Here is an 18,372-nt window from a genome sequence, read left to right as displayed (position 1 = left end):
GGTGGATTCTTCCCAGTCCTGAGGAACGTAGACTTGAAGGTAGGACCCAAGAGGAAATTCACATATCTGTGCATCTGGTCAGGAGTCTAACGCATTCCAGCCAGAGGTGGGTCATCACCAGCAGTGGCAAGTAGCCAATCAGCATAATTAATTGCCCAACAGTGGGCTGATGGGGCTGCTGCCTGGAATCTTACCAGTGGCAGACAGGCCCCCCATTGAGGGCCAACCCTGGGAGGTGGCATTCTAGAGGCTAGTCTGCTGGGGGTGGGGAGGGGGGGGGGGGTCAATGACAAGACATCCGGCCATTGTGTGCAGCAATTTTCCCTCCATAAGGTTGGCCTGACAGCTGTGGGTACTGGTTATTGTTTTTTTCAAAAATTCAAACCTCTTCACAGGGCTCCTCAAGACAGAGCCCTGTGGGACTGCTGTCCTTCCAAGGCTGCAGACCCTCTGATTAGACACGCAGCCTCAGGAACCCGTCCACTCTGTCAATTGGACAGCAGAATTGAAGGCAGCCAATTAGGACGCCACCTCTCAGAAGATAGCGCCAGTGTACACATTGCCAATGGCTGTGGGGATGGGACCCAGATTATTTTTATACCCTAAAATTACGCTGGTGTCTACTGTCACTGACCCCACCGCATTATCAGAGCTTAGACCAAGTGTTTACTTTCCCAAACATCCTATAAAGTTCATTTTAGCACTCAATTCTTTGTACGTACTCTCTGACTATGAATGGTTAGAATAGCCCTTCATTGAATAAGTCTTTATCATTCAATTTGGGAAAAAATGGTGATTTTATTCCCCCCAATTTCAGATGGAACAAGTTGAAATGAAACCATAAACAGGAAAGGCTGATTGTGTAATTTTTACCCATTTTCTACTAAGGCAGCCAGAGTCCTGAATCAGTTCATTTTTGATCCCAATTGGAAGAGATCATACTAAGCTGATTATAATAATAAAAAAAAAAATATTGTGCAAGACAGGGAATTTGAACAAAAGCCCACTTGAGAGTCATACTGTCAATAGTGGGCACAGCTCTGAAGCCCTTATATTTCATCAAGCAGGAAGTTTACATTGACAAATGTAGTGTGCAATGTGGTCTTTTGTTGCTGTTGTAGGAGCGGAATTGGTTACAGTCAGTGCAATAAAAGGCTGTCTCAGGTTAGTTCCAATTGTACAGCAAACAAAAAACCTGAGACAGACAAGCATCTACAGAGGAAGACTTCGCATTGGGGTGTGCTCAAAACCATGGCTTGGATTTTATGGGCCACTGTAATCCCCATCCTCGGGTTAAAAAGTCGGGGTTGGAGGGAGCGGGATGGAGGAACTACCCACAATCCTAATTACTGCCCGCAATTTAATACGGGGATCTGCATCATTGCTTTAATGTGAGATTTCTGCCTTTTCCTTGGGAGGAAGTCCTACTTTAGACAGCTGCTGGCCAATCCGATTGGCTGGCAGCTCTGTATTCCCACTAGCGCCAGTGGAGGTCCAGGCTCTGGGTCCTCACAAGGGCTTACCTTGATGACGGAGTGGGGGCTGAGGTCAAGAGGCCATGGCTGGGACTTGGTTAAGGGAAGGAGGGTGACCTAGTAGTGGTTGCCTTCGATTGGCCCAAAATTCCTGGTAAGCAAGGGGGCGTTACATTATAGGGGTAGGCAGGATGCAGATTTGAGGCTACTATCAATCAGCCATGATCTTGTTGAATGGCAGAGCAAGCTTGAGGGGCTGAATGGCCTACCCCTGCTCCATGTTTGTATGTTACCCCCCCATTGTCTGACACCAGCCCACGTAGCTAAAGCTGGTGGACTTCCCCGTTCTGCTGGTAAAAGACCAGCAGAAGTACAATGAGGCCCTGAAGTGGCCATTAATTAAAGGCATCACTAGGCCGAACGGTGAGCAGCTGCTCAATGCCTTCCCCAGCCACCCCCCACCCCCCACCCCCCACTACCCCGTAAAGGGTCAGGGCAGCGGGAAGGCCATCCACTGGAATTCATGTGCCCTCAACCGTCCCCACACTCCACCTTCAAACACAGCTCCATGTTTACTACAGAGCTGCAGTCAATGACTGCTGTCCATTCTGCAGCATTTCTACCTAATGTTGCATTCTTTCATCTTTATTTCTAAATTAGATTTTCAATAATTTCCATGTATTTGGTAGAGGCTACGAGAAGATTTTGTTATACCAGATACCAAAGGCAACTTTTGTGCTCTCAAACGAGAGAATAATGCTCCACTACAGACAATGGCAATCTTACATTTAGGTTTTGTCTCGAATGGCAGCCCAAACTGGAGCAATGATAGGTGAAAAGGCCTCACTCTTGCTGGAGGAGCCAGAATCCTTCAGGTGACGAGTAACCAAGGTTCATCCAGGCAACAAATTAACAGTAAATGTAAGTGCCTTTCATGATCTCAGGGTGTTTCGAAGTGCTTTACAACCAATGAAACCCTGTTGAAGTGTAGTTACCATGGTAATGTAGGAAACAGCAGCCAATTAATGCACAAGGTCACACAAACAATGTGATAATGGCTAGATATTCATCTTTAGGTGTTGGCCGAGGGATAAACATTGACCAAATCACCAGCTACTCTTCAAAATATTGCTATAGGATCTTTTACATCCAAACATTGACCAAATCACCAGTAACTCTTCAAAATATTGCCATAGGATCTTTTACATCCATCTGCGAGGGCAAACAGTACCTTGGCTTAACACCTCATCCAAACATGGCACCTCTGACAGTGCAGCATTCCCACCTGCACTGCACTAGAGTGGCATCCTAAATTTTTATTTATACACTGAACAGTTACAATGGTTGCTATGTTCTCCTGAGTGTCTAGCCTCCTAATTTGGTTTCCACTTTGAAATTCTGTATAGATTTTCCCTGACCTTGAGAGGGAATCAATGGCTAAGGAAAACGAAAGTCAGACTCATTACTTTGAAACAACAGTTGTGCCTCGTTGCCCTGCAGTGTAAATGAGTCCACGGAGATGCAACTCCTAACACATTGCAGCAGTTCTTCTATATAAATGGAATATAAATTATCTCCAATTTCCTTCATCATTGCCAGAAAAATTATTTAAAAATGCTGTACTTCAGTCTTCTCTGCAATGGCACTTTTGGCCTTTGATGACTCCAGAAAGTGTTAAATCAATTTAGGGGGCAGACTCTTATAAAGGGGAACCTCTGTCTTGAAGAGGGTATCTAATGTGGGTTCTCCATCAGTAAGAAAGTGACAAAGCATCCTTGTTCATTGCAGAATGCAGTACATCAAAAAGTGTTACACAGGAGATCTGCTGTAGCCTTGGCTAACATTTCAAAATACTTTCTATTTGGCTCAGAAATGACACACTCCACTACAGTTTTGTACAGTTCGTGTTACCCCTGTTTAAATGCATCATGTTTTGGCTATTTCCTGGTTCACAGTTTGTATGTTCATCTAAGTCAGTCAGTTCCCCAACTGAATGAATTATCTGGCCTACGTAATTCAGACTTTGATTAGGTTGGAGTTCAGGAATAAAGTAGTGTTGCTACACTTCTACAGGGCTTTGGTGAGACTGCACCTGGAATACTGTGCGCAATTTTGGTCTCCATATTTAAGGGGGGGGGGGATATACTTACATTGGAGGGGATACATCAAAGGTGCGTTAAATTGGTACCAGGGATGAAGGAGTTGTTCGGTGATAAGTAGCTGAGTGAACTCGTCCTATATTTTTCGGAGTTCATAAGAATGGGAGGCAATTTAATTGAAACATACAAGATTCTGAAGGAGCTCAACAGGGTAGAGAGATTATTTCCAATGGTCGGGGAATCGAGATCATGGTGCTGGGTCGTCACAGTCTCAGGATAAAGGAGCTTATCATTTAGGACTAAGATGAGAAAAGGTTTATTCGCTCAAAGAGCTGTGAATATTTGGAATTCTCTATCCCAGAGGGTTGTGGATGCTCCATCATTGAATATGTTTAAGACTGGGACAGGCGGATTTTTCATTTCTCAGGGAATCATGGGATATGCAGGGCGGTCAGGAAAGTGGATTTGAAGCCCAAGATCAACCATGATCACATTGAATGGTGGAGCAGGCTGTATTGTCTATACCTGCTCCTCTTGTGTGTTCTTGACCTCCACTGGCTAAACAAAGTCCCCAAATATATAGGTTTAGGAACCTATTTGATAGAATACCTTTGCCAGGAAAACAATCTTCTTCCCTGGGCTCCATTTGTCTTTATAATTATGAAGGGATTCAATCATCCAATAGGGATTTCATGAGAAACCTCTTTACCCAGCGAGTGGTGAGAATGTGGAACTCACTACCTCAGGGTATCAGAGCAAAGATGAGCCACAAAGTGCAAGAGAATAGAGGAGGCTTGGAATTGAAAGGTGGTGGGGGAATACCCAAAGTTTCCCTGAACAGGAGTTCATGGTACCTGGAATCCTGTCCAACACTCTAGACAGCAAAGGTTAAGACTCTTGACACCAGTCATTTCATGAGAGAATTCTGGTGCATATAAGGGGAGAGATAAAGCAATGGAAAATGAACAATTTCCTCAAAATTCAGAGCCAGCACTGTCCAAATTTGGAGAGGGTCACATGAATTTTGGCAATGCACACAGCAACTTATTTTACTCGTTTTGATCTTATCAAAAATTAAGTCGAAAATGCCAAATGAGGATAACATTTAAATTGGCTGCAGTCTTAACATGAGAAAGCCAACATTTTCTGTTATTTAACCAATAATAGCTACAAAATGGCTCTCTGAGGCAATTTATTCTGTATAAAACATTCCATTTATAACTTGACCCCTTACAAAAACACGTTCTTTTTTTAAACAATTGCAAAGTGAGATCATGTTGGAGGAGGATGAGAAATTTAGTCTGTCAGCTGGTAAGCTGATCTACTCATCTTTCTTAAACAAAAACAGAATTACCTGGAAAAACTCAGCAGGTCTGGCAGCATCGGCGGAGAAGAAAAGAGTTGACGTTTCGAGTCCTCATGACCCTTCAACAGAACTGAGTGAATCTAAGATGAGGGATGAAATATAAGCTAGTTTAAGGTGGGGTGGGGGGGGGCGGGTGTTGTTGTAGGGACAAGAAAGCAGTGATAGGAGCAGATAATCAAAAGATGTCACAGATAAAAGAACAAAAGAACACAGAGGTGTTGAAGGTGGTGATATTATCTAAACGAATTGTGCTAATTAAGAATGGATGGTAGGGCACTCAAGGTACAGCTCTAGTGGGGGTGGGGTGGAAGGCTAGCAGGGCATAAAAGATTTAAAAATAATGGAAATAGGTGGGAAAACCGGAAGGCTGTAAAGTGCCTAGTTGGAAGATGAGGTGCTGTTCCTCCAGTTTGCGTTGAGCTTCACTGGAACAATGCAGCAGGCCAAGGATGGACATGTGGGCATGAGAGCAGGGTGGAGTGTTGAAATGGCAAGCGACAGGGAGGTCTGGGTCATACTTTTACAGCCTTCCGGACTGAATATTGAATTCAACAACTTTAGATCTTGAACTCTCTCCTCCATCCCCACCCCCTTTCTGTTTCTTCCCCCTTCCTTTTTTTCCAATAATTTATATAGATTTTTCTTTTCCCACCTATTTCCATTATTTTTAAATCTTTTATGCCCCCCCACCCCCACTAGAGCTGTACCTTGAGTGCCCTACCATCCATCCTTAATTAGCACATTCGTTTAGATAATATCACCAACTTCAACGCCTCTGTGCTCTTTTGTCTGTGACATCTTTTGATTATCTGCTCCTGTCACTGCTTGCTTATCCCTACAACTCCCCCCCCACAACCCCCAACCTTAAACCAGCTTATATTTCACCCCTCTCCTTAGATTCACTCAGTTCTGTCGAAGGGTCATGAGGACTCGAAACGTCAATTCTTTTCTTCTCCGCCGATGCTGCCAGACCTTCTGAGTTTTTCCAGGTAATTCTGTTTTTGTTTTGGATTTCCAGCATCCGCAGTTTTTTGTTTTTATTTTTTACTCAACTTTCTTATAAGGTGAAATCTACAAGGAAGGGAGGAAATCGAAGCTGGCATATTCCGGACCCGACACTGGCAGGCAGCATCGCAGGCAGGATGGGAAAGTTTGGAGAGCCATTGACTTTTAACAGCTCTCCAATGTTTAGTGTCCCACCTACGACAATGCCCACTGGTGCTGGGGACAGAAAATCCTATCCCTAATGTCAGTCCACTACAATTCCACCTCATGTTAGGCTGTTCAATGGGCTGAACATGGCACAAGTTTTATTGTCCTTAATTCAGGGTCACTTCAATTGAAATCAAAATATCTAGAGAACGGGCAGCTGATCCGAGCTTGCCTGTTTTACAGATTGTCCATAAGACTACAAAGATCCCATTGAGTTCCTTGTGCTGCAGCAAGTTTGAATTTAGAGTTGAGTTGGTATTTTGTACCTATTCCTTTGAGCTTTTAACAAAATCTTGGGGCTGATTCAAGTTCCTACTTGCATTACTGACTCTGCAAAGTCAGTAGATTGGAACTGGCCTGACTGAACGTGAGTATTCGCTCCATCACTGATCTGAAAGGTGAACGTTGGAAGTTTCATGTCCCCAATCTTCTTGTCTTTAAAGGGCACCAGTAGTGTGCAGATACCTCGGGTTCAAATTCAGACATAGCCCCGATTTTAATCTACGCGCCCCGCCTTGCTGGGTTTGGGTCATCCACCATTTTACATTCTACCAGATCTTACTTTCCACTGCTGGGTGGGTTACTGTAGATGTCAGCATATAAATTGAACTTTGAAGCCTTAAAAAAAAAAATCCTTCCAAAGACGGGGGGGTCATGTTATACATCAAGTATAAAAGTGAAATACCAGGGTGGGTAATCACCATTTTTGTCATTTGCTATGCAGGGCCGGCCCTGTGTGGAGCACGTCATAAACCCGAATGCATCTTCACAACACCACCCATATTGCCTGCTCCTTGCAACCCAATTAAGATAAAAGCAAAAAACTGCAGATGCTGGAAATCCAAAACAAAAATAACAGTACCTGGAAAAACTCAGCAGGTCTGACAGCATCTGCGGAGAGGAACACAGTTAACGTTTCGAGTCCGAATGACTCTTCAACAGAACTAAGGAAAAATAGAAGAGAGGTGAAATATAAGCTGGCTTAAGTGGGGTGGCTGGGACAAGTAGAGCTGGATAGAAGGCCAGCGATAGCTGGAGATAACCAAAAGATGTCATAGACAAATGGACTAAGGGGTGTTGATGGTGGCGATATTAGCTAAGAAATGTGCTAATAGGTGACATTAAGGGTAGAAAGCAGGACGAGCAAGGTACAGATAGCCCTAGTGGGGGTGAGGTGGGGTGGAAGGGATCGAAATAGGCTAAAAGGTAGAGATAAAACAATGGATGGAAATACATTTAAAAATAATGGAAATAGGTGGGAAAAGAAAAATCTATATAAATTATTGGAAAAAAGGGGGATCGGAAAGGGGGTGGGGATGGAGGAGAGAGTTCATGATCTAAAATTGTTGAACTTAATATTCAGTCTGGAAGGCTGTAAAGTGCCAAGTCGGAAGATGAGGTGCTGTTCCTCCAGTTTGTGTTGAGCTTCACTGGAACACTGCAGCAGGCCAAGGACAGACATGTGGGCATGAGAGCAGGGTGGTGTGTTGAAATGGCAAGTGACAGGGAGGTCTGGGTCATGCTTGCAGACAGACCGAAGGTGCTCTGCAAAGCAGTCACCCAGTCTGTGTTTGGTCTCTCCAATGTAGAGGAAACTGTATTGGGAGCAACGAATGCAGTAGACTAAATTGAGGGAAGTGCAAGTGAAATGCTGCTTCACTTGAAAGGAGTGTTTGGGCCCTTGAACGGTGAGGAGGGGGGAAGTAAAGGGGCAGGTGCTGCACCTTCTGCGGTTGCATGGGAAGGTGCTGTGGGAGGGGGTTGAGGTGTAGGGGGTGATGGAGGAGTGAACCAGGGTGTCCCGGAGGGAATGATCCCTGTGGAATGCCACCCAATTAAGATGTCCATTTGTGGGGTGAAAAATTGAGGCTGACTACTAATGAGATTATTGTATATTGTGACCGAAAATAGTGGTTTTGGGAGGGTGGGGGGGCGTTGTGATTTGTGTGCTGAGGAAACGCAAAAACATAATTTTTGTTGCCAAAAAATAGAGGTCCCCTTATACACTGGATAGACATATACACCAGATTGACTTATACGCCATGAACTTTGGTAGGTTAAAATCAGGACTTGACTGAGCCATGACTATCGCATCCGATGTAGACCAGACCCTGCCCAATTATCGCAAATGCACACTTGCGAGTGTCAGTGGATTGCAATCAGGAACCAGAACTCTGGGTGATTTTTGCCTTCATTAGCCCAGCAATACTGAGCCAAAGCTGGTTTGCCCCAAAGTTGTTGCAGCTGAAATCCAACTAATTCAACAGAATCCTACAATTGTTCTATGTCTCTATAGCTCAGTACAACAGCTGGTGATTCATGCAATCACGGAGTCTCCAAGCGGTAGAGTTTGAGATTTTCCAACATGTTTCACGTGACTGGATTGTAACCGAAACATATGCTCCCTAGTAAACAATCTAGAGTCTTTTTATCTGCAAATATTGCCATAACCTACGAATCTTTGTACGCACCGTCATAGAAAGTTTTCACATGTAATAATATTTCTGTTAAAAGTGACACAGCATCATGAGAAAGTTTTTGAAGTTATATTCTTGCTATCTATTGAACTGTCAGTACAGCGCACAGCTCCATTAAGACAGATTGGGAGAAATTTTTATATTCACTGTCTGTGGGCCAATCTGGCAGATTCTAACAGGCGTTGGCAGATTATCGCCCAGACAATGAAAGCAAAAGATCTAGCCCATAGTGACTGCATGCCAAATTGCAATGAGGCTGCAAACAGGCTCATGGAACTAAAAAAGTAAGCCAGTGAACACCGAGGAGAAATATATTGCATTGCAGCCTTAATTTCGTGAAAGTGAGGCTCTCCCGCATTTGTTGGGTAACCTGCAACCCTTCTTCCTGGTAAATGCCCGCTCTGTGGCGCCCAGCATTCCCCACATGGGACTGACTGGTGGTGATATTTTAGTAAGTGCACACGCTCAGGAGCAGTGTTGTTATGCAATTGTGTCACGACATTATGAAAATTTGAAAAATGAGAATAGGTTTTGCATGTAGCGATGTGATTGTAGCAACACATTTCCTGATCTGAGTTAAGACCAACAGAAGAGAAAACCCAGTGAAAAACAGGTCGTCTAAAACTCTGCCAGCCAAAGAAAACTGTGAAAGAAACCATTTAAAGGTCCCATTGCTGGTCACAATGATACAGAGCCTTGATGCTGCTGACTGAGTGCTGTGGCTATAAAACGTCAGGGCACAAAGTTTAACCTAACATATAAAATGTATTTTACACTATTAAAGTTCCATTGCCAGGTACAACTTGCATCAGTGTTTCTGGGTTGGAAGGAAGGTGGGTGAATTTGGCAGAGTTCCTGTTCACTATCCAGCAAACTCTGCTGGAAATGTAGATGTATAATGTTGCAGCGGTCCAAGTTCAATAACCTCTGATAGTCACCATTTAAGAATTACACATGAATAATGACCACTTATCAAGATACCAGAGGGAAATTGTCCCCAGTGAACAATACCCTACAAGGACACAAAACTTCGTGGACAGAAAGGAGGGAGAGAGAGAGAAGGGGGATAAGAAGTTATTGAACTATATTTTGCACTGTCAGGGCATTTAATGGCATCTGCCTTTAGTTGTTAGACTTGGCCCTGCATTCTTCAGCCCAAATCAGTTTCACCTGTTGATTTGCTGAAAGCACATTATCTGCTTGCATGGAGGGAAACAGGGCATCGGGAACCAGAGTAAACAAGACAAGCAACTGCGTATCTCCTTAATCAATTATCTCCTTGAACAATTATGACATTAACAACGCCATAGCCGAGAAGGAAATGAAAATGAGAGCTGGTGAATTCAATGTCGAATCAGGTACAGAAAGAGAAATAAAGTGAAGGAAAGAACATTTAGATGAGAGAGAGAAAAGAAAAAAAGATAACTTTAAAGAAAAATTCAAATCTTCTATTTTTGAAATCTACAACAATTAAATGCTGAAGGAGTGTGAGTTTATATTTGTAATAGTTCATTTTCAGTGCCAGAGGTGTGGTCTGGCTTTAATTGACACTTACCACAGTTAAAAGGGTACTAAGACTACAAAAGACAAGGCTTAACTTTCTGTGATGAATTTACTTTGTATCTACTACGCGAGCAAAGGAGCGTCACACCATTTAAATCATTTCAAAGATGAGGCAAGCAGACATGCCATTTTCACAAAGTTAATGGTGGAAGAGTGCAACTTGGACAGCAACTTTTGGATACTCAAATTGAACTGCATATTGGCCCCTTGTCTATAGTTGTATATCATTTGCACGTAAATTTAACAGGGAGTGCCATATCCTCACCGTTATTTTGACAGCAAAATCTGACCCATTTAAAACAACATTTAGTGTCAGCTGTGGCTCAGTTGGTAGCACTGTTGCCTGAGTCACAAGGTTCCAGGTCCAAGTCCCATTCCAGGGCTTGAGCACAAAAATCAAGGCTCAAACTCCAGTGCAGAGCTAAGGGTACACTGTACCACAGGAGGTGATGTCTTTTGGATGAGGCATTAAACCAAAGTCCCACCTGCCTGCCTGCCTGGGTGAAAGTAAGAGATCCCATTGTATTATTTCGAAGAGCAGCAAGGGAGTTCTCCCCAGGTCCATCCCAATATTTATCCCTCAATCGACATCACAAAAACTGGTTATTGGGTTATTATCACATGGCTGTTTGTGGGAGCTTGCTGTGCACAAAATAGCTGCTGCATTTCCTACATTACAACAGTGACTACACTTCAAAAGTATTTCATTGGCTGTAAAGCACTTTGAGACATCCAGTGGTCGTGAAAAGTGATATATAAATGCAAGTCTTTCTTTTATCTGAAGCATTGCTTCAAATTAAACCAACTTATTCTTTTGTGTTTCATAATATAATATGCAAACACAAGGCAAGTATTTATATATTAAAAATATTACAACATTTGAGACAATCGTAGCATTGTTTAAGATTACCAGAACTCTAGTAGCTGTTTATGCAAAGCTCAAATCAGCAGCAAAATTGCCAAATCATTTCTGCTTTAAACATTACTCACATTATAAGACTTGTGATGTTGGGCTGGGACTGACTTTGGCCTTTAGCTCTGCATTGAGGAATAATGAAATGTTTGCAGTTTATTTGTTTGGAAAAGAAAACCTTTATCTTTTCGATATCCATGGAGTACAAGGTTTTTTTTTGAGCCAGTCCCAAAGGTTTCACCTTAATTAGGCCTGGTGACAAGCCTGCGAGGATGGGCCTGACAGGTCCTAGCTGTTAAACCTCAGTGAGGGCCTATAATACTGGAGATCATCAACGTTTAAAACAGGAGAGAAAACGAGCAGTATTTAGCGAATGTGGAGCTTGACAGCAGGTACACAGGTACATATTATGACTTAGTGCCTCCAGCGGAGAGCTTCATGTGACGTGATGTTTACTTTAGGTAGATAGGGTGGAGAAGTTGGGACTGTTGCCCTTGGGGAAGAGAAGGTTAAGAGGAGATTTGATGGAGGTGTTCAAAGGTCATGAGGGGTCGGGGCAAAGTAGATTGGGAGAAACTGTTCCCATTAATGGAAGAATCAAGAACCAGAGGGAACAGATTTAAAATAATTCGCAAAAGAAACAATGGTGACATGAGGAAAAACTTTTTTTTTTCATGCAACAAGTGGTTAGGATCTAGAATGCACCCCTCAGAGGATGTGGTGGAGGCAGGTTCAATCGAGGCACTCAAAAGAGAATTGAATCATTTTCTGAAAAGGAAAAATTTGCAGGGCCACGAGGAAAAGGCAATGATGTGGCACTGGTGAAGTGCTCCCTCCGAGAGCCGGTGCAGACACAATGGGCTGTACGGTCTCCTCCTGTGCTGATATCATTCTATGATTCTAGGAGCACGTCTGGACAATTCATGTGCAAAGGTCAATGTGCCCAGATTCTGATTATGCATTCACGTGTCACGCAATTCTGTTCTGGGTGTGCAAAATCATAAGATTTATCCTATCAAGTAGTCAGGAAACTCATTTCAAGGTGTAGGAAAGAAAAATTGGATCTGCCAGGAGAATTTCCAAGTTAGGCACAATTTGTTCTTTTTGCTGATAGTGTATCAAGTGTAGAGGCTGTTTGTAATAAGCACGCGTAGCTTCTTCTGTATACTAAGTGTAGCGCAGAGAATAAACAGTATTGCTGGAATGCATTCAATGAATCCTCGTGGATGACACCAACTCCCACTTTTACTGATGATCTAATTGATCTCCTTGATACATATTCTGATCATGATCTAAAAAGCCTGTGTTATATTTGAGACCTCAAAGTGGATCACTTGACAATTCTTTCAAATGGTCCATTCTGTGCCAGGCACTAGATTTTCAAAGGGAACATAGTTCACTGTGCTGAAAAAATGACAGGTCCTCATTCGGACCTGAGCAGCAGACAAGTCTTTGCTAAGAGCTCATCTGCAACAACCAACCTGAAGGAGGAAATGTACGGTGTTCCCCTTTTGAAAGTACGTAATAAAAACAAGATGGTTTGGTTCTGTATCGTCAGGCATGCCCTTCTGCCAGGGAAACACACACAATACTGACCCTGACAGCTTTTCCTTCCAGACTCAATCCCGAGATGTAATTGCCTTCACACCAAGAACATGTAACGTCCTGCCAAGATGACCTGGTCAACAGTAACTGAAGCAGATCATGTCCCTGCTGTGAACAACATGCCTGGTTGCACAACCGCTAACTATGACCACCTCCCTTGCTTCACATAATCTGTTTTTTGGCAGAAGATGAGCGGCTTCAGGCATATATTGGAGCATCTTTCTCTCATGAGAACACTCTTCACTTCCTAATGATATACTCACAAGGCAACTGCTTCTCTGCCAGATAATATCTTCACCAGATGCATCTGTTTATATATCGAGAGACTCAGCAAAAGACTAAGATAGATCACGTCCTCCAGCAGCAACTTGCTATGTTTATTTTTAATTTCCTCTCAAAATAGTACTGGGACAATATTAATATGATTTTTGAAACCCGTTACTGTTAAGTACATGTTACAAATAAAAAGATCACAGTGGCACGCAATTTCAGTCCTTAGCTCAACTCAACTTAGTAAAATGCTACATTTACTTGGAAATACTATCAAACGTAGAAATAGGTCATTCAGGTCAGAATCTTTCTGGTCCTCACTTTAAGCAGCATTTAGACTATAAACAGTCACAAGTAAACTGTCAGTTAACGCACCATACTTGGTTTGTGGAAACTCAGGTAAACTGTTTATGGGTCAGTAGGAATAGAAAGGTGGAAGCTTCACACCTGCTGGAATGGAGGAAACCTGACTGCAGAATCTTTCCAGGTCAGAGCTATTTCTAGGGGCACTATCCACAGAGGCTAGCTGTACAGAGTGTAAGGGAGAATGCGGCCTGCTGCTAATCAGTGCTAACTCAACCACCCAGTGGATGTAAAAGATCAGGTATAAATACGATCATCTTATCTCAAATAACTTGTGGCAAGGTCTGCATGCCAGTAAGTATTTCCTCCCCTCGTTATCTTAGCTCAATGAAGACTTACTGCGCACACCCGTGTTACAGCAGGGCACACTTTGCAGCAGTTACTTTGATCACTCTTCCCCCCCTCCGACCCCCATACAGTGCTTCACCTCCAAAGTCCTTACATACGGACATATGAATGAGGAGGAGTAGGCCACTCGGCCCCTCGAGCCTGCTCTGCCAATCGATGGGATCATGGCTGATCTGATCATAACCTCAACCCTACATCCCCACCTACCCCAATAGCCCTTCACTCCCTCGCTAATCAAGAATCTATCTAGCTCGGCCTTAAAATTATTCAAAGACTCTGCTTCCTCTTTTGAGGAAGAGTGTTCCAAAGAGTCATTACCCTCAGAAAAATTTGCTCCTCATCTTTGTCTTAAAACGGGCAGCTCCTTATTTTTAAACAGTGATTTCCAACTTCATGCCGTTGCACTAAGTACACGCACATAATTGCACACATGATGGATTTCCGGATGGTCACGGGTCTCAGTGTCGGTCTGACATTAGGGACGGACAACACACCTGTTCCAGTGACCATCAAAAACAACTATTTGGTAATAAATCCACTATGGCAGCACACCAGTGCAGCAGTGTTGCCTATAACCTGAACGAATTCAGAGAATGATGAACAGAAGACATCATGCACAGAACAGAAATACCTTACATCAGGCCTCGTCAGTGACATTTACATCCCATGAAAGAATAATTTTTTAAAAAAATCAGAGGACAGATCTACAGATCAGTGGAGCAGCTGGCTCCCATGGTCCCAGTCTAATGTCTCTCTCTACTCTGGTGGAATTATAAGGGTTGAATTCAGTGAGGGAACCCAACTTGCAATGTGGCATCAAATACCTGGCCCAGTGACAATCAAAATCTGGTCTGGTAATAAATCCACGGTAGCAGCACACCAATGTGGCAGTGTTGCCACTAACTTGCCTACTACCCAATTCATGTTAATCTAAGCAGACATGTAAATGTATTCAGAGAATGATGAACAGAAGACATCATGCACAGAACAAAAATACCTTTCATCCCTTCATTAAAAGATGATGTGCAAAACTCATTGTTACTGGTCTGTGATTGACTGGATTCTTCTTTCAACTCTACTGTAACCAGCTTGCCAAATTTCTGGAGCAAATCAAATGATATCTCGGATCAGCAAAAGCTGCATGGAACCTCTGTCCTAATAGCGCAATCTGGTAGTTTGACACATGGAATTTGACTGTTTGGCTGAGAGCTCAACACCTCAAATGTTTTGATTAATATTAATACCTACTAAAGCACCAGAAGGTGGCATCATGTCAGAAAGAAGGATGCCCCTTCACAAACCGGAATTTGGTGTGCATTATTTATGAGAGTGATGAGGGGGAAGTGGTTTAAACAAGTTACTTGGATTACTCCTCAGAGGACGGCCAGCTCCAGGAAACCAGCATCTTGAAAAAGATGTCCACAGCCACTTCTTGGCTTTCACAAGCATATTGCGCTGGTTGTAGTTGACATGGTCTTGTACCGATCATTTAGAGACATCTTGCATATGAATAGGGAACTATAGAGCAATATACTTCATCAATGTTAGAAAATGAAAGTCTTTCCCACCTGTGTAACTAGTTGCTCCTGTGTCAGGCTGTTAATCCAACGTGTGTAACGCTCAGTAGAGCCCTCTGGTTCTCTCTTAACTTGGCAACCAATTATCTATTTACAAAAATACAAGGACATATTCACTCAAAGTGAACTTATAGAAAAATGAAATAAGATAAAGAAAATACATGCAACTGAACCTGGTTTTGCTCCTTAGTTTAATTGCCATTGAAGAGAGCTCCAACAGAAGCCAAAACAAATAGCTGTTTGATAGTACAGAACTTGAGTATTGCTGAAAAAGAGACATGTCCAAGCTTTTCGTCTTGCACTCATCAGGACATTTTGCAAGAAAACCAATATAAAGGGGAAAACTACAATTCATACAGTATAAACAATTTATACAGTATAAACATAGACTTTGACATGTCTCTTGTTTCAGCAATAGAAGCTGGAACACTTTTGTTACACTGCTGGTCCAACATTCAATCTTGGATGAGAACAAAGTTCCTCCAACTAAATATTGGCAAAGCCAAAGCCACAAACTGCATTCCCTCACCACCCGAGGCTGAACCAGGCTGTTCACAACTTTGGTCTATTTGACCCCGAGTTGCACTCCCAACCACATAGGAACTCCATCATCAAGACCACTTACTTCTACCGACGTAACATCTCCCGTCTCCGCCCCGCTTCAATTCACCTGTCATTGAAACCCCCACCCATGCCTCTGCTATCTCTTGATGTGACAATTCCAATGTATTCCTGACCTCCAATCTTCCACCCTCCATAAACTTGAAATCATCCCAAAACTCTGCTGCCTTGTCCTGACTTACACCAAGCCCTATTCACCTACCACCAGCGCTGCTAACCTGCATTGGCTCATCATCAGGAACATCTCAATTTGAAAATTCTTATCCTTGTTTTCAAATTTCACCATCACTTTGCCCCGCCCCTCTCTGCAACCTCCTATAACCAGCCAACACCCCTGTGCTCCTCCAATTCTGATCTCCTGTGCAGCTCTGATTTTAATCCCTCTACTATTGGCAATTAAGCTATGCTTTCAGTTATTTGGGTCCTAAGCCTCTCCTCTCTCTCCTTAAACCCTTCCTCTTTGAATAAGCCTTTGACCATCTGTCCTAATAGCTCCTTATTTGGCTTGGTTCAAATTTTGTTTGCTAACACTCCTGCAAAGTACCTTGGAATTTTTAATCATTTTAAGTTGCTTTCAAGTTGTTGATAAAGAGCAACAACATACATGGCATAAAAGGATGAAGAGTTTGACTAAAACAAGGGCAAAGCATTACTTCTGGAGGTTATACTTTTTGATGGTTTAGACAATGAGGAGGTTCTTCCCTTGAAGCTGACCTCATACTTCATTGGATACTCATTTCTGTTTCTTGGGACCAACCTTTCTTGATTCCTACTGTTTATCAGAAAAGCAGCAAGCCTATTTTTCTATACTTATTGCCTTGGGTGCACCAACTTTTGGAGTAAAAAGCAAAGGGAACAAAAAAATGCAGATCCACATTGCGCTCTTTTTGCACTTCATACTTAATTCTATGGACACTCTTGGATGTGGCTGGATGGCTTCAGCCTAGATACTGATCAAAGCATCCAGATGTAACATGAACAAGACAGAGCAAGATGTTGAAATAGCTGGCAGAAACAGGAAAAACCCAATCAGCCATTGCAAATTGCACTTGAATTGCAAATTCTTTCAGATTGGAAGATCTGAAAAGGGGAATGCCAGCAACCTCTGGGCAGGTATGTTTATTGTTGTTCTAGGTCAGCGGAGAGAAGCTGCAGAGCCAGCTGCCTTTTGGTTCTTGTATTTCACATCCACACTCTTTCAGGACTCTCAGACCTGCAATAATATACAGGTTCCTCCTCAGGGCACCCGTCAATACAACACGGTAAGACGGTAAGACCATAAGACATAGGAGCAGAAGTAGGACATTCAGCTCATCGAGTCTGCTCTGCCGTTCAGTGAGATCATGGCTGATCTGATAATCCTCAACTCCACTTTCCTGCCTTTGCCCCATAACCCTCGATTCCCTGACTGATCAAAAGTCTGTCAATCTCGGCCTTGAATATACTTAATGACCCAGCCTCTACAGCCCTCTGCGGTAAAGAATTCCACAGATTGACTACCCTCTGAGAAGAAATTCCTCCTCATCTCTGTCTTAAATGGGTGACCTCTTACTCTGAGATTATGCCCTCTGGTCCTAGACTCTCCTACAAGGGGAAACAACCTCTCAGCATCTACCCTGTCAAGCCCCCTAAGAATATTATATGTTTCAGTAAGGTTGCCTCTCATTCTTCTAAGCTCCAATGAGTACAGGCCCAATCTAGTCAATCTCTCCTCATAAGAAAATCCCTCCTTGCCCAAGATCAACCTAGTGAACCTTCTCTGAACTGCCTCCAATGGCAGTATATCTTTCCTTAGATAAGGGGACCAAAACTGTTCACAATATTCTAGGTGTGGTCTAACTAGTGCCTTGTATAGTTTTAGTAGGACTTCCCTATTTTTATACTCCATCCCCTTTGAATGGAGTATATGGTAAAGCCAGCGGTAGAAAATTACAAAAGATGATGGTGGCTGGAATGGGAGGAAGGGAGGCTCAGGCGGAGTTGTATGGCGGGGAGGATTGGCAGATCGCGGTAGTGAGGTGAAACTATGACAAGCTGAAGGTTTGCACGAGGGATCAGCTCCTGCTCCTCCTGGCTCACAAGCAGTGCTATAAAAAGCACTTACACGCCTGCAGGCAGCTGCTGTCTCTGCCAGAGCTCTTTAAAACCTGGCCTGCAGCCATAAGTTTAAATCAGGCTCCCGGTTTTGCTGTGGGAGTTTGATCATTATAATACTTTAAAGTGCTCTCCACTCTTAGATGAGACACAGATACCCCACGCATCCCGTCACTGTAAAAATAGCAACAGGTATACAGTTAACTTCACCCCAATTCTCTCCTGCCCATAATGTTGAGGGAGGGGTAGAGGGGCAGTACTCTCTCTAACTTCTAGTTGCAGTGTGAAGTTGCACTGAGCAGTCCCTACAAGATTGATGCATGACTGCACATGTACATATTTTAAAAAGGGAATTTTGCTCTTGTGTGGCCTGCATGGCACATTGCCTA

At 43.1% G+C, this 18,372-nt stretch overlaps 1 protein-coding gene across 2 annotated transcripts in view; it reads right to left on the bottom strand.

Annotated features, from left to right (window-relative positions):
• Positions 1-18,372, bottom strand: part of b3gntl1 (UDP-GlcNAc:betaGal beta-1,3-N-acetylglucosaminyltransferase-like 1) — a 320,936-nt gene that overhangs the window by 243,487 nt on the left and 59,077 nt on the right. For both annotated transcript variants that reach the window (XM_041217352.1, XM_041217353.1), the window contains one exon: positions 15,260-15,355. In XM_041217352.1, the coding sequence (XP_041073286.1) occupies positions 15,260-15,355 (96 nt within the window). The remainder of the gene's footprint in view (positions 1-15,259; positions 15,356-18,372) is intronic.

Source organism: Carcharodon carcharias, chromosome 22, assembly GCF_017639515.1.
Source record: "Carcharodon carcharias isolate sCarCar2 chromosome 22, sCarCar2.pri, whole genome shotgun sequence".
NCBI classification, from domain to species: domain Eukaryota; kingdom Metazoa; phylum Chordata; class Chondrichthyes; order Lamniformes; family Lamnidae; genus Carcharodon; species Carcharodon carcharias.
This window is presented reverse-complemented; position numbering and strand designations above follow the sequence as displayed.